A 12326-nucleotide genomic window follows, 5' to 3' on the forward strand; every position below is an offset into this window, starting at 1 on the left:
CTTTTTTTAATTGAAAATTTTCATTTAACATCATTTTATGCTTATTTGAATAATAAACATGGAGTTTAAGACCAAACTCGTGTGGGTAAAGACAACCTTCATCACAATAAACCTATAAACCATAAAATTTTCAACAAAAATGTTGTAGTTTTAACTAGAAATTTACTATTTGCCTTTTACATTTGAATACATGGTTATTTCCACAGTTGGCTTTTCACCTTCGAGGGTGGTTAAAGTAGTTGGAGAATTAACGAAATCAATTGGTTTGAGGGTTATTGTTGTTGTTCAACTTATGGATATAAACTTTAAAGGTTTAAAATAAAGTATGTCTAGATCATCTTGAATTTATTCATTAACACAAGACAACTGCATTACTTGAAGAAGCAGTAATTCTTGTGCAATGTTTGATGAATCTGTAGAATTGGCAACATAATGTGTGTTTAGTTTAATTCATTATTATCAGTTGAAAAGTCTCCACCCTAAGTCCTTAACCATTGGATTTAGAAAGCCCTAAAGAGGTGACAAAAATGACATGTGCAAGTGCATCAGATTCGGTTCCTACCCTCGATTTATATTTCTAAGGGTTTGGAATCAAAATCAAAGCAGGACCTATCAGTTTCGAGGAATTTGAAATCAAAATCTATTTGGGTAGGGTTCCCAGTAGAAATTAGAATTGAAAATGGACCTATTTACTTACTCATCAGAAATAGGGATTTGACCATACTTTAAAGTCGAAAAATATCCTAATAAGACCTTGAATTTAAATTATAAAAAAAAGGAGTTCGTCATATTTTTTTTTTTTTTTTAATATTGTTAGGCAAAATAGGAGTAAACTAAGAAGGTTAGAGGACATTTAAATTAATTACATCGGAGTAAAACGACGACACTTTAATGACTAATCGCGCCCGAGAAAAAAAAAAAAAAAAAGGGAAAACACCGAAATTGACCGCCAATAAGCAGTAAAGCCTTGTCTAATCTGTAATCCTTATAACGTTAATTTAAATATCGCCTTCGTATCGCGCAATACAATCTCATGTTTTCCTACTTTCTACCGCCTCATAAATATAATAACGCCTCTCTCTCTCTCTTTCTCTTCATTTCTTGTTGATTTTTTTAATTCAATATAAAACCTTGATGGATAACTGATCTCCCGCAACCATATTCACAGACGCCTTTCTCTCTCAACAAACAAACGCTCTTTGTTATTGGATCAGAGAACAAGCCCACAAACACCACCACCAACAACATGGTCGAAACCAGGCGTAGTTCTTCTTCTTCCAAACGCGCCCTTCCTCCTCGAAACGCTTCGCCTCCGAATAAGCGATCCAAGGTACAATCTTTATTATTATTATCAACGTTTTTTTGAAGAGAATATATAAATCTGGGTCTGATTTTTGTTTTGTTTGGATTGAATTTTGGTGAAACCCTAGGCGTGCGAGGCGTCCTCATCGACGAACGATGTATCTTCAGGGCCGTCGCTGCCGACTGAAGCCGCCAAGTCTGGTTATGAATTTCGGGACCCCGAGCTCCGATCCTCTGATCCACAAAAGGCCGATGTTGCCAAGACCGTTGACGCTGAAAAATCGGATGACGTTGACATGGAAGCTGATGCCTTGGTATCTCCGCCGACTTCAGGTGCTATCTTGTTGCTTTTGCATGCTTTTTAAATCTTTTTTTTTTTCCTTAAAGACGGGGGTTTTCGAGGTTTTTTTTTTCCCTCTCTTGGCGACTAATTCGGTTATTTGATTTTTTTAAATTTATCTTTCCGGGGGTTTTAGGTGAAACCGTGGTGGATGAAGAGAAATCCAAGGCTATTGGCACAGTCCTTAATAATGGGCGTGCGAAGAAGCGCCCAACAAAATTAGCGAAAATGAGTGCCAAACCTTGGGCGAGACTTATTTCTCAGTATTCGCAGGTGCGTTTCTTTGTTTTCCTGATCTATGGTCGATTTGTTCGTATGTGTAAAGATTATAAACAAGACTAAAAGGTATTTGTAAACATGTTCAACATATTCATTCGTCTTCTTAGCTAGTCTGAAAAAAATCACTGTTACTTTTTTCGATTCAACTGGAAATGTAAGGTCCTTTGACTGTTTTTTTTTTTTTTTTTAAATTTTGGCTCTGCATATATTGGGTGTGTTGGTGATTGCTAATCAGAGGTTGATAATTGCTAACAAGTGAGGGATAGTGTTTCAGTGGCAACTTGGCCAGCCTTTATGTTCTTAATGAAAAAGAAGGGCAGTTAAGTTTTGGTATTTGTCAGAAAAGTAGCTTATGTGTCTAGGAATTTTAAAGTGCTCCTTAATGAACCCCCATGCTTTCGGATCAGGTTTTAATTTGCATAACTGGTAAAATTCTTATTAAAAACTTTTGGTGCCATTTAGTGAGTTTGTGACCTGTCAATTTCTTGTATCTTGTTTGATTGTTAACTGTTGCAGGACAATTTTTAATGAGATATTGAATATTTGTAAGTTGTTTTTGATAATGTTTTGTTGAATGCTTAATTTTTATGGTTGTTGATATGCATTTGCAAAGATGTTTTTTATGGTTTGGTTTACTTTATTTTTTCCTTATTATGGAAATTGATTTTCCTCATTAGATTTTCAATCATTGTTATGTTTAGGAAATGAATATTATAGTTTACAGATTAATCTTTTCTTGGGAGTTTTTCTTTGTATAAAGAAGCATTGTTTTTCCTTTGTATGTTTTCTATTTGATGGGGGAAATTGCTTAATCGTATCAATGAATGAGGATTGTTGATCTTTAGACAAATCCTGTTGTTATCTGTTGATCTTATCGATCACTTAGCATTTCTAATGCTTGGATGTTTTGCATCCATTGCAGAATTGTCACATGAACATGTGTGGTGCCGTTTTTACTGTTGGTCAGAACCGTCAATGTGATTTATATCTGAAAGACCCGTCTGTTAGTAAAAGCTTGTGTAGACTGAGGCGCAAAGAGGTAATAACACTTAGCTGTCACAACTGCATTTTGGAGACATTTCCATAGAGTGGATGCCCATGGGCAAAATAATTCTCATGATTCGTTTCAGTTTATGTTTTATGATGTTAATCATTCTTTTGCTCTTTTTGGCATTGATCTACATAGAATGGAGGTTCAACCTGTGCTGTACTAGAAATTACAGGAGGCAAAGGTGTTGTTGAAGTGAATGGCAATATTCACCATAAAGATTCTACTGTAATTTTAAGAGGAGGTGATGAAGTGGTTTTTAGTGTTACTGGAAAACATTCTTATGTATCCTTCTTTGGTAATTTAAAATATTTCTATCAGCATTGCTTGGAGTTATGTTATTCCTTATTGCTTTATGAGTTCCTAATTTTTTATTTGTTTCCCAAAAAGTGAAAACGTTCTTGATGGTTGCTTTTGCAACTTTGACTTGCCTTTGATCAATCATTACCCTTAATGGATGTTCAGTAAATTCCTTGACGAGGAGATAGATATTTCAGCAACTGGATGATGAAAATTTAGCTGCGCCCAGCATACCTTCTTCTATGAGCATTTTGGAGGCACAAAATGCTCCACTGAATTCAATGCATATAGAGGGAAGATCAGGAGACCCCTCAGCTGTTGCAGGAGCATCAATTTTAGCATCTTTGTCGAGTCTCAGGAAAGACTTGTCCCTTCTTCCACCACCCACAAAAACTGGTGAGGATGTTCAAAATACTGAGATATCCTCTCTACCTTCTGGCTGTGATGGGTCAGAAGATCGTACTCCCGATTTTGAGTTGAAAGATGCCCCAAGTAATAATGATCTGGGTGGTGTTTCTCCGAGGGGAAAGACTGTTGATCCAGCATCTGATGCTGCAAATGAAAACCCAAACCTTGATAGCATTGGACTCAATTCTTGTGTAAATGCTGAAATTGGGAAGCTGCCTGCTTCAACTTGTGAAATAAGGCCACTCCTGCAGATGCTTGCTGGATCCTCATCTTCTGACTTTGATATTAGTGGCAGTATATCCAAAATGCTTGATGATCAGAGGGAACTTAGAGAACTCTTTAAGGAATCTGGGCGCTCAATGGTTCTGATCTCTTCAAGACGGCAAGCATTTAAAGATAGTTTACAGGAAGGAATTCTGAGTCCTGATAATATAGATGTGTCGTTCGAGAATTTCCCTTATTATTTAAGGTGCAAACCTACCTTTTCTTTTTCAATTAAGTGCTGGACTTTCTTTCAGTATGTTCTGTATTGAGCTTTGATCATGCCTTTATATGTGTCAGTGCATGCACTATATTATTTTTGCATATTCTCTTTTGTTTTCTTCGTTAGATCCTGATATTGATTTGATGACCTGCTGTGTACAGTGATACAACAAGGAATGTTTTGATAGCATCCACATACATTCATTTGAAGTGTAGTAAATTTGCAAAGTATGCATCAGATCTTCCTACCACGTGTCCTCGTATATTGTTATCTGGTCCTGCAGGTAGCTCCAAAGTTTTGTTAATGTTCTTCATAATTTTTTGCTATTTTTTTGTCTCTTCTCCTGTTTTGGATCCTGTGATACATTATTGTAAACTTCTTATAGGTTCAGAAATATATCAGGTGACTTTGGCGAAGGCACTTGCCAAACACTTTGGTGCTAGGTTGCTTATTGTTGATTCTCTTCTCTTGCCTGGTGTAAGTTTTACTTTACAGTTCAATTTTCTTCCTTCAGTAGAATTTATATAGTTCTTTATTAGAAAATATATTTGGTTTCAGTTTATTCATGTAATTTGTTAACCTTGCTTTCTCTTATGTTCATATACTTGATATGAATGGGAATGATAAATAGCTGGTAACTGAGAGCCACTGATAAATAATAATTTCATTAAGGGAGGCTATTTTGATTTTTACAAATATATATCATGTCACTAAAAATTATTTGCCTGACTTGGGTCTCTTTAGCTGATAGTAAAGGTTCTTTCTACTGTTTAAGTCACCAAAAATTTCTTTTTTTTCTTTTCATCTTTACTTCAGGGAGCGGCAGCAAAAGAAACTGATTATGTGAAGGAAAGTTCGAGGTCAGAAAGAGCATCTGTATTTGCTAAAAGAGCTGCTCTTGTACAGCACAAGAAACCAACTTCTAGCGTGGAGGCAGATATTACAGGTGGGTCTGCGGTAGGCTCACAGGCACTGCCAAAGCCAGAGGCATCAACTGCATCATCCAAAAACTACGCTTTCAAAAAAGGCATGTTGCTTTTTTACATTTTTTTTTTGTTTTTTGTTTTTTAAAGATACTTGATTTAGCATCAGCCTTTATGGGGCCAGTAATGATTTGTTAATGTGTCACACCGCCTCTGTTTTGTAACTCCTTTCAATTTTTAGCTGGATTGAAGATTATGATTTTTCTTTTCAGGTGATAGAGTAAGGTTTGTGGGTAATCTGGCTTCTGGAATTTCTCCCGTGCAACCTAATTCAAGGTACATTATTTTATCACATGTAAGCTTCTCTGATCATTTTTAGTTGTGTTGCATTGTTTTTCTGCATCATCTACTGTTTATTATTTGTGCTGTCATCTCAGACTTTGGAGTCTGTTCCTATGCACATGTCTTTATTTTGTACCTGTACTGAGCACAGAGATTTGTGCATGGATCTTTTGGTCTTCTGTGAAGGAGTTGTTACACTTTCCCTAATTGTGTTGTCCTTATGGTTTTTTGATTAATATAAACAAAGTGATGAAGGTTGGTTTCCAGTTTTGTGATTATACATTCTATTTCTATTAATTTGGTGAAAAGTTGCATTGCTTTTAATTTTTCGTGTATCTGGTTCTAATCCCACCTACTTCATGCAGGGGACCAACTGTTGGGCTTAAAGGAAGAGTAGTCCTACCTTTTGAAGAAAACGATTCTTCTAAAATTGGTGTTAGGTTTGATAAGACTGTTGTAGAAGGCAATAATCTAGGTGGCTTTTGTGAAGATCTTCATGGTTTCTTTTGCCCAGGTTTTTTCCCTTATTAATTAAAGCCTCCCTTATCAAATCAGCACTTTTTGTTGCAAAAATTTTTCTCTGTGGATTTTTTTTGTGGCTAGCTTAGCTTCTAATATTACCTTTTTCATGTTGCACCACAGCTAGTTCCCTGCGCTTAGATCCTACTGTAGGTGATGATGTTGACAAGCTTGCTATTAACGAACTCTTTGAGGTACTTGTTACTCTTTCGGTGGTTTTATATTTATTGCATTGCTATTTCAAGCATTAAGCTCAAGTGGCTTTTGTCTTTAGGTTGCCTTGAATGAAAGCAAAAGCAGTCCCTTAATATTGTTTGTGAAAGATGTGGAGAAGTCTATGGTGGGGAATGGTGATGCATATAGTATCCTAAAGAGTAAAGTTGAAAATTTGCCCAGCAATGTTGTTGTGATTGGATCCCATACCCAAATGGACAATCGCAAGGAGAAGGTAATAAGTACTCTTTTATGTGGTTCTGTTAGTTTTTTAGTCATAATTTTATGTTTTTTTTATGACATCTGCTTGTGATGTAATGAATCATTGCTAACCATTTGTCTTTTGTCAATCTATTCTTATGCAGTCTCATCCAGGTGGTCTCTTATTTACGAAGTTTGGTAGCAATCAAACAGCTTTACTTGATTTTGCCTTTCCGGTATGCAAAGCACTGGCATTATGTTTTTTTTCTTCCATTTTTCCACTTTTCAGCTCTGGATAATTATTTATTCATATCATACTTGTGCATAGTAAATTGTGTCATTCATTGTATGCTTGGCATTAGAAAGTCTAGCTAAATACTGGCTTTGTGGTTTTGCATGCTGGGAAGGTCAAACTGCTTAGATTTGCAATATTTTGATGTTATTTTGCTGCAACTTTAGTGGTTTTAAAACATGTTCATGCGTGTGGGGGAAAGAAAAATTAGGGAGTTTTTGGTGACCTTAGGGTTGTGGGCAGATTTAGGGCTGATTGTGGGAGGTCTGTGGCCCTCAAATGGCCAGAAATGGGAGGCCCTAGCTCATGCAATTGTCCGGTTTATCTATGTAAATACCTTTTATGTTTAAAATGATTTTTGTTTGTCTTTTTGGTTACTGTTTGTGCCAAAAGTGGGAATAGTGGTATGATATCCTAACACTCTCTTTCCCGAAAATTTGCCTGTATACAGCACATATTCCAAGCTAACTAAGAAGCCAGAATTGGTAATGTTTGGTTAACTATTGTATTGTGAGGTTGGAGTTATTTGGTTCCTAATCTTGTTGTGAGGTTGGAGTTGTAAGCTTGTAGCCTATTCTGCTTTGGATATATAAGTAACAGGACCCATTTCCTATAATTCAATCCTGGTTCTTGATTTCCTTTTCTATGCTTTACCTGCTGGATTTGTTAAATCTGAACTAAGTGTCATAATTACAGGTTTCCCCCTAATTCAACTTTCATTATGTGTCCAGTTAATTGTCTACTGATTTATTATTGATAACACACACTGTAATGTGTCATATAAACATCTGGGATTTATTAATCTCTTTCCTATATTTAGTTGATTTTAACCTTTTTTTTTAATAGGGCTACCGGGACTCATTATCAGGGTAGATAAAGACTCTGATTATGTTTGTAAATTGATTGTAGTTTTAATTCTGTAAAGAAACCAAAATGATATGTATGCATTGCTTTTCATCCAGGATAACTTTAGTAGACTGCATGATAGAAGCAAGGAGATACCCAAAGCAACAAAGCAAGTTTCTCGACTTTTTCCAAACAAAGTGATTATTCAACTGCCTCAGGTACTGAATTTACAATCTGTTTCTGGCACAATATAGCTGTGCGATTATATTAATTTCTCATTTAATATTTCTGAGTATCATGCCAGGATGAAGCTTTGCTTTTGGATTGGAAGCAGCAGTTGGAGCGTGATATTGAAACTTTAAAAGTGCAGTCAAACATTGTTAGCATACGCACAGTGAGTATTACCTGATAATGTTGCTTGGTTAACTTCATTTCAATTCTGCCCCTGGCAAGTTGGTGAATGCTTTTTGTAGAACCTTGACAATGTGTGAAATTCATTGAATGCTTGCTACAAATGGAAAATAGATCTTTCAGTATTTTAACCTATGAATAAGATGAGTTTAACTAGAGCCACTTCGGTCTCAGCACCATGCAAACTTGGCGGTTAAGGGTCCTAGCAGCCCATTCTTAAGATTGGTAAATGATGGTCAGTTTTGGTGGAATTATAATGTATGAGACTCTCGATGAAATCCCATGTAAGCATGCCCACCTCTGTACAATCACATTCAAACAATAAATAGTTCCAATAATTAGTCAATTTTATACTGATGTGGGCTTATTCAGATGTGTTATCTTATATTCCAGCAATTAATTAACTTTTTATTCTAGGGTCTGGGATTAATCGTTTCTTTTATTATATCTGGATAACTATATGCATTTAGCTATTTATAGAATTAGTCTGATAAACATTGTTAGAGAGATTTAGCCTTTTGGATCAAGCCTAGTTAACATGGTATTAAAATATTATCTTAATTTGGATCCCTGTGTTATGTATCTACATCAGTATCAGAGATTTTAATACTGCTGTTGGACTTTTTCCTGTTAGCTTAAACTATTGGGTCAGGTCATTACTTACAAATGTTATTGTAATTGATGCTTCATGTTTGTTTTTCGTTATGTAATAATGATTTTCTGCTTTCAGATACTTGCCCGAAATGGCTTGGAGTGCCCTGATCTTGAAACTCTCTGCATCAAAGATCAAAGCCTTACAACTGAAAGTGGGTATTTTAAACTCATTATTGAAGTCATAAAGCTTTATGTGGTAGTTTAACGTTATCCATTATACTATGCAATTTTAACAGGTGTGGAAAAGTTGGTTGGCTGGGCTTTGAGCCGCCATTTTATGCATTGCTTAGAAGCTCCAGAAAAAGATGCTAAACTTAAGATATCTACTGAAAGGTTACTGGGTTCCTCTAGTTGCTGCCAACTATAAATCTCTATTGTTAAAATAATTAAAAAATTATTGAATTTAATGTGCCTAAGTTATCTCTTATGTTAACATTATTTACTTGCATTTCATATTGCAGCATAAGTTATGGACTGAACATTCTGCAGGGCATTCAAAGTGAAAGCAAGAGCTTGAAAAAGTCTCTGAAGGTAAAGTTTGTTGTTATCTCTTTGCACTGTCATTAATTTCTATATGCTTTCTTATTCTGGCAACTGGCTCTGAATATCTGTTCATCTTACATTTTTTATTTGACTTCTTTCAGGATGTTGTTACTGAGAATGAATTTGAGAAGAAACTCCTTGCTGATGTTATTCCCCCTACTGATATTGGGGTTACTTTTGACGACATTGGTGCCTTGGAAAATGTGAAAGATACCTTGAAGGAATTGGTGATGCTACCTCTTCAAAGGCCTGAGTTGTTTTGCAAAGGACAGCTAACAAAGGTTTGGTTGATATTATCTGTAAATATATTTGTGATTTAATATATTCACTCACTCATGCTGCTTTTTTTAAATCTTTTTTCTGAATTGTTTGTTATCTTATGTTTTCTTTTTATGATATACCCTTTTTCTACAGCCTTGCAAGGGAATTTTGTTGTTTGGGCCTCCTGGTACTGGGAAAACAATGCTTGCGAAGGCTGTTGCAACTGAAGCTGGTGCAAACTTTATCAATATATCCATGTCAAGCATTACCTCAAAGGTGTATATATTTATATGCAGTCTATTCTCTTTTTGCTTCTTCTGAGTTTGAGTTTGCATAGCCTGACATCTCTTTATTATTTTCAGTGGTTTGGTGAAGGAGAGAAGTATGTTAAAGCAGTCTTCTCTTTGGCCAGTAAAATTGCTCCTAGTGTTGTTTTTGTTGACGAGGTCAGTTAAACACATTTGTTTCTTTTTGGGCTAAATAGTTTTATGTTCTACCCGTTCTTTCTTGTCATCATGTTATACTGTTCTTCATATTCTTTAGCTGCAAATGATATTTTGTTCACTTGGGTGATTGTTTTAGGTCGATAGCATGTTAGGAAGACGGGAAAATCCGGGGGAGCATGAGGCTATGCGTAAAATGAAGAATGAATTCATGGTAAATTGGGATGGTCTACGTACAAAGGATAAAGAACGTGTATTGGTACTTGCTGCTACCAATAGGCCTTATGACCTTGATGAGGCTGTAGTTAGGAGGCTTCCCAGGAGGTGAACGCCATGTTTGCCATTTTTTGGTCCTTGTTATCTGACAAGAAAATGATTATCATTGATGCTATTGTACTGTCTTGGTCTGCAGATTGATGGTTAACTTGCCAGATGCCCCAAACAGGGAGAAAATATTAAAAGTTATTTTAACCAAAGAAGAATTGGCACCGGATGCTGATTTGGAAGCTGTTGCGAGTATGACTGATGGGTACTCTGGAAGTGATCTGAAGGTTTGGAGTCCCTTCGTTTTTTAGTTTTGTGTGCATATTCTATATTGCCTGTTCTTTTGTCCCTCTAATTATTAATTAATTACTTTTTTGTTGACAGAACCTATGTGTTACTGCTGCTCATTGCCCCATAAGAGAAATTTTAGAGAAGGAGAAGAAGGTTAGTTGGGTGATTTCTTGAAATTAAAATAAATGTGATAGTTATTGCTTTACTCTCCAATGCAGTATATGTCAGTGGTACACAAGTCCTTAATAAATTATAGTTGGCTTCTTGGTATGTGAACAGCTGCATCATGTTCCTACAAGCATGATAAACACCTTTTGGTATGTCTAGTTGGTTTTGCTAATGCCAACTGCATAGGATATCCCTTCAGTCTCAGAAATATTTCCTGGAAATGTTATTTAACCCAGGGTATTTGAAATTTGATAATTGATTCTTCCCTTTGCTCCTATGGTGGTGCATGATGACCTGATCTCTCTCGATCCTTCTCAGGGCTGACTAATAATTTTACAACTTGACCACACGGTTTAGTTGCTAGAAATGTCATTAATCTATATCTGAATCATGTTGGGAATACCTTGATTGTATAGCTGATTCTAGCTATAAAACAAGTTCTTTGATCAAAATTAATTTAAATTTGTCCTTGCCTCTTTCTTTTACTGGCTGAGTTTTTTGGCTACTTTTTTTTTTTTTTTGTAAATGCCATCTCTTAGCTGAGAAGTCAAATACACACACAGATGATCAAGGATACAATATGATAAATATCATATTGATGTTATCTGTCAAGTTTTTTTTATCATGGTGTTATATAAATGGCTATTGAGTTTGTATACATCAGTTGAGGATGGACCTGTGGTCAGAAACATATATTGATTTGTTGTTCAAATTTCAGGAGAGAGCTCTAGCATTGGCTGAGAATAGATCTTCACCTGCATTGTATAGCAGTGCTGATATTCGCCCTCTGAAGATGGATGATTTTAGATATGCACATGAGCAGGTATTTGTGCTTGCTATTTATTGTCATTACATTTTGTTTTTTTTGGTCTTCCCAAAGTACCTGTTGAGGTCATTACTACTTTGTTATTGATAGAAGTACGAGTATCTCTTCTGTGGTGCTTTGCCTGGGTCGTGATTAAAGCTGGTTATGTCCTTAATATTGTAATATTCCATAAGTAATGTTTTGTTGTGTAATGTGGTACAGAGGTGAAAGATACAGGGAAAAAAATCATGATTGTGGATTTAGTTGTTATAGTTGATTTCTGATAGAACTTGTATTTTGCTTTTGATATGGAAGAACTGTGGGTTTTTTCACAGTTGAAGATGACAGTAATGCTGTACATTTTTATGCAGGTATGTGCTAGTGTATCATCTGAGTCTACAAATATGAATGACCTCCTTCAGTGGAATGACTTGTATGGAGAAGGTGGATCCAGAAAGAAGAAATCTCTCAGCTACTTTATGTAGGGATGGTATCATTGTGTATAGCACATTCTTGTGTAGTTTATTCTTCTTTGTCATCTTAAAAGGGTGGCAAGATCTGGGACCTTTATTTATGGAATTCCATTGATGGTCCCATCTCCTTTGTATTATATATTTATAGGTTTTTCAAATTTTTATTAGGAATTTTTCTATATTTAATCAAGCAGGTAACTTCCTTTTGTCTCTCTCTCTCTCTCTTTTTCCTTCTGCCTGTACATACCAATTATCAATTAAATATGAATTATTCTTATTTTCTCCCCCTCTACCCTAATCTGTCCATACTGAATGTTGCCGGTTTTTGTTTTTCTTTTAAATAATATTATATAGAATTGTTGATCGATTAAGATTGGGAAACTGCCCAGTCCATAGACAAAGCTTGAGCCTGGAAAAGTTTCGATCGTCTTCTTCATTTTGCGTAACTCAAAAAGTAAAAAAAAAGAAAAAAATCTATTGGTGTCTGTTCTCGAATTTTCCTTTACTCCCTGCGTA

The 12326-nt window shown here is 35.6% G+C and overlaps 1 protein-coding gene across 1 annotated transcript; it reads left to right on the forward strand.

Annotated features, from left to right (window-relative positions):
* The first annotated feature begins 1043 nt into the window (after window positions 1-1043).
* On the forward strand, window positions 1044-12020 carry LOC123215563. The gene is made up of 27 exons (XM_044635714.1): window positions 1044-1330; window positions 1431-1635; window positions 1779-1915; window positions 2844-2960; window positions 3108-3254; window positions 3458-4146; window positions 4323-4444; window positions 4547-4638; window positions 4978-5188; window positions 5357-5420; window positions 5792-5940; window positions 6069-6139; window positions 6220-6393; window positions 6524-6595; window positions 7614-7715; window positions 7802-7891; window positions 8639-8714; window positions 8799-8895; window positions 9024-9093; window positions 9207-9386; window positions 9520-9642; window positions 9729-9812; window positions 9949-10133; window positions 10222-10360; window positions 10458-10517; window positions 11251-11355; window positions 11709-12020. Exons 1-27 carry the CDS (start codon window positions 1247-1249, stop codon window positions 11820-11822), a joined length of 3759 nt encoding a protein of 1252 aa, XP_044491649.1. The 5' UTR covers window positions 1044-1246; the 3' UTR covers window positions 11823-12020.
* The last annotated feature ends 306 nt before the right edge of the window (window positions 12021-12326 follow it).

This window comes from Mangifera indica, chromosome 5 (genome assembly GCF_011075055.1).
Source record: "Mangifera indica cultivar Alphonso chromosome 5, CATAS_Mindica_2.1, whole genome shotgun sequence".
Taxonomy (NCBI): Eukaryota; Viridiplantae; Streptophyta; class Magnoliopsida; order Sapindales; family Anacardiaceae; genus Mangifera; species Mangifera indica.

Bases quoted from the DNA above. Each gene is read 5' to 3' on its own strand.
- LOC123215563 (XM_044635714.1), top strand. From the start codon at position 1,247: ATGGTCGAAACCAGGCGTAGTTCTTCTTCTTCCAAACGCGCCCTTCCT. The intron at 1,331-1,430 runs GTACAATCTTTA...GTGAAACCCTAG, and splicing joins CTCCGAATAAGCGATCCAAG to GCGTGCGAGGCGTCCTCATC. The intron at 6,596-7,613 runs GTATGCAAAGCA...CTTTTCATCCAG, and splicing joins TACTTGATTTTGCCTTTCCG to GATAACTTTAGTAGACTGCA.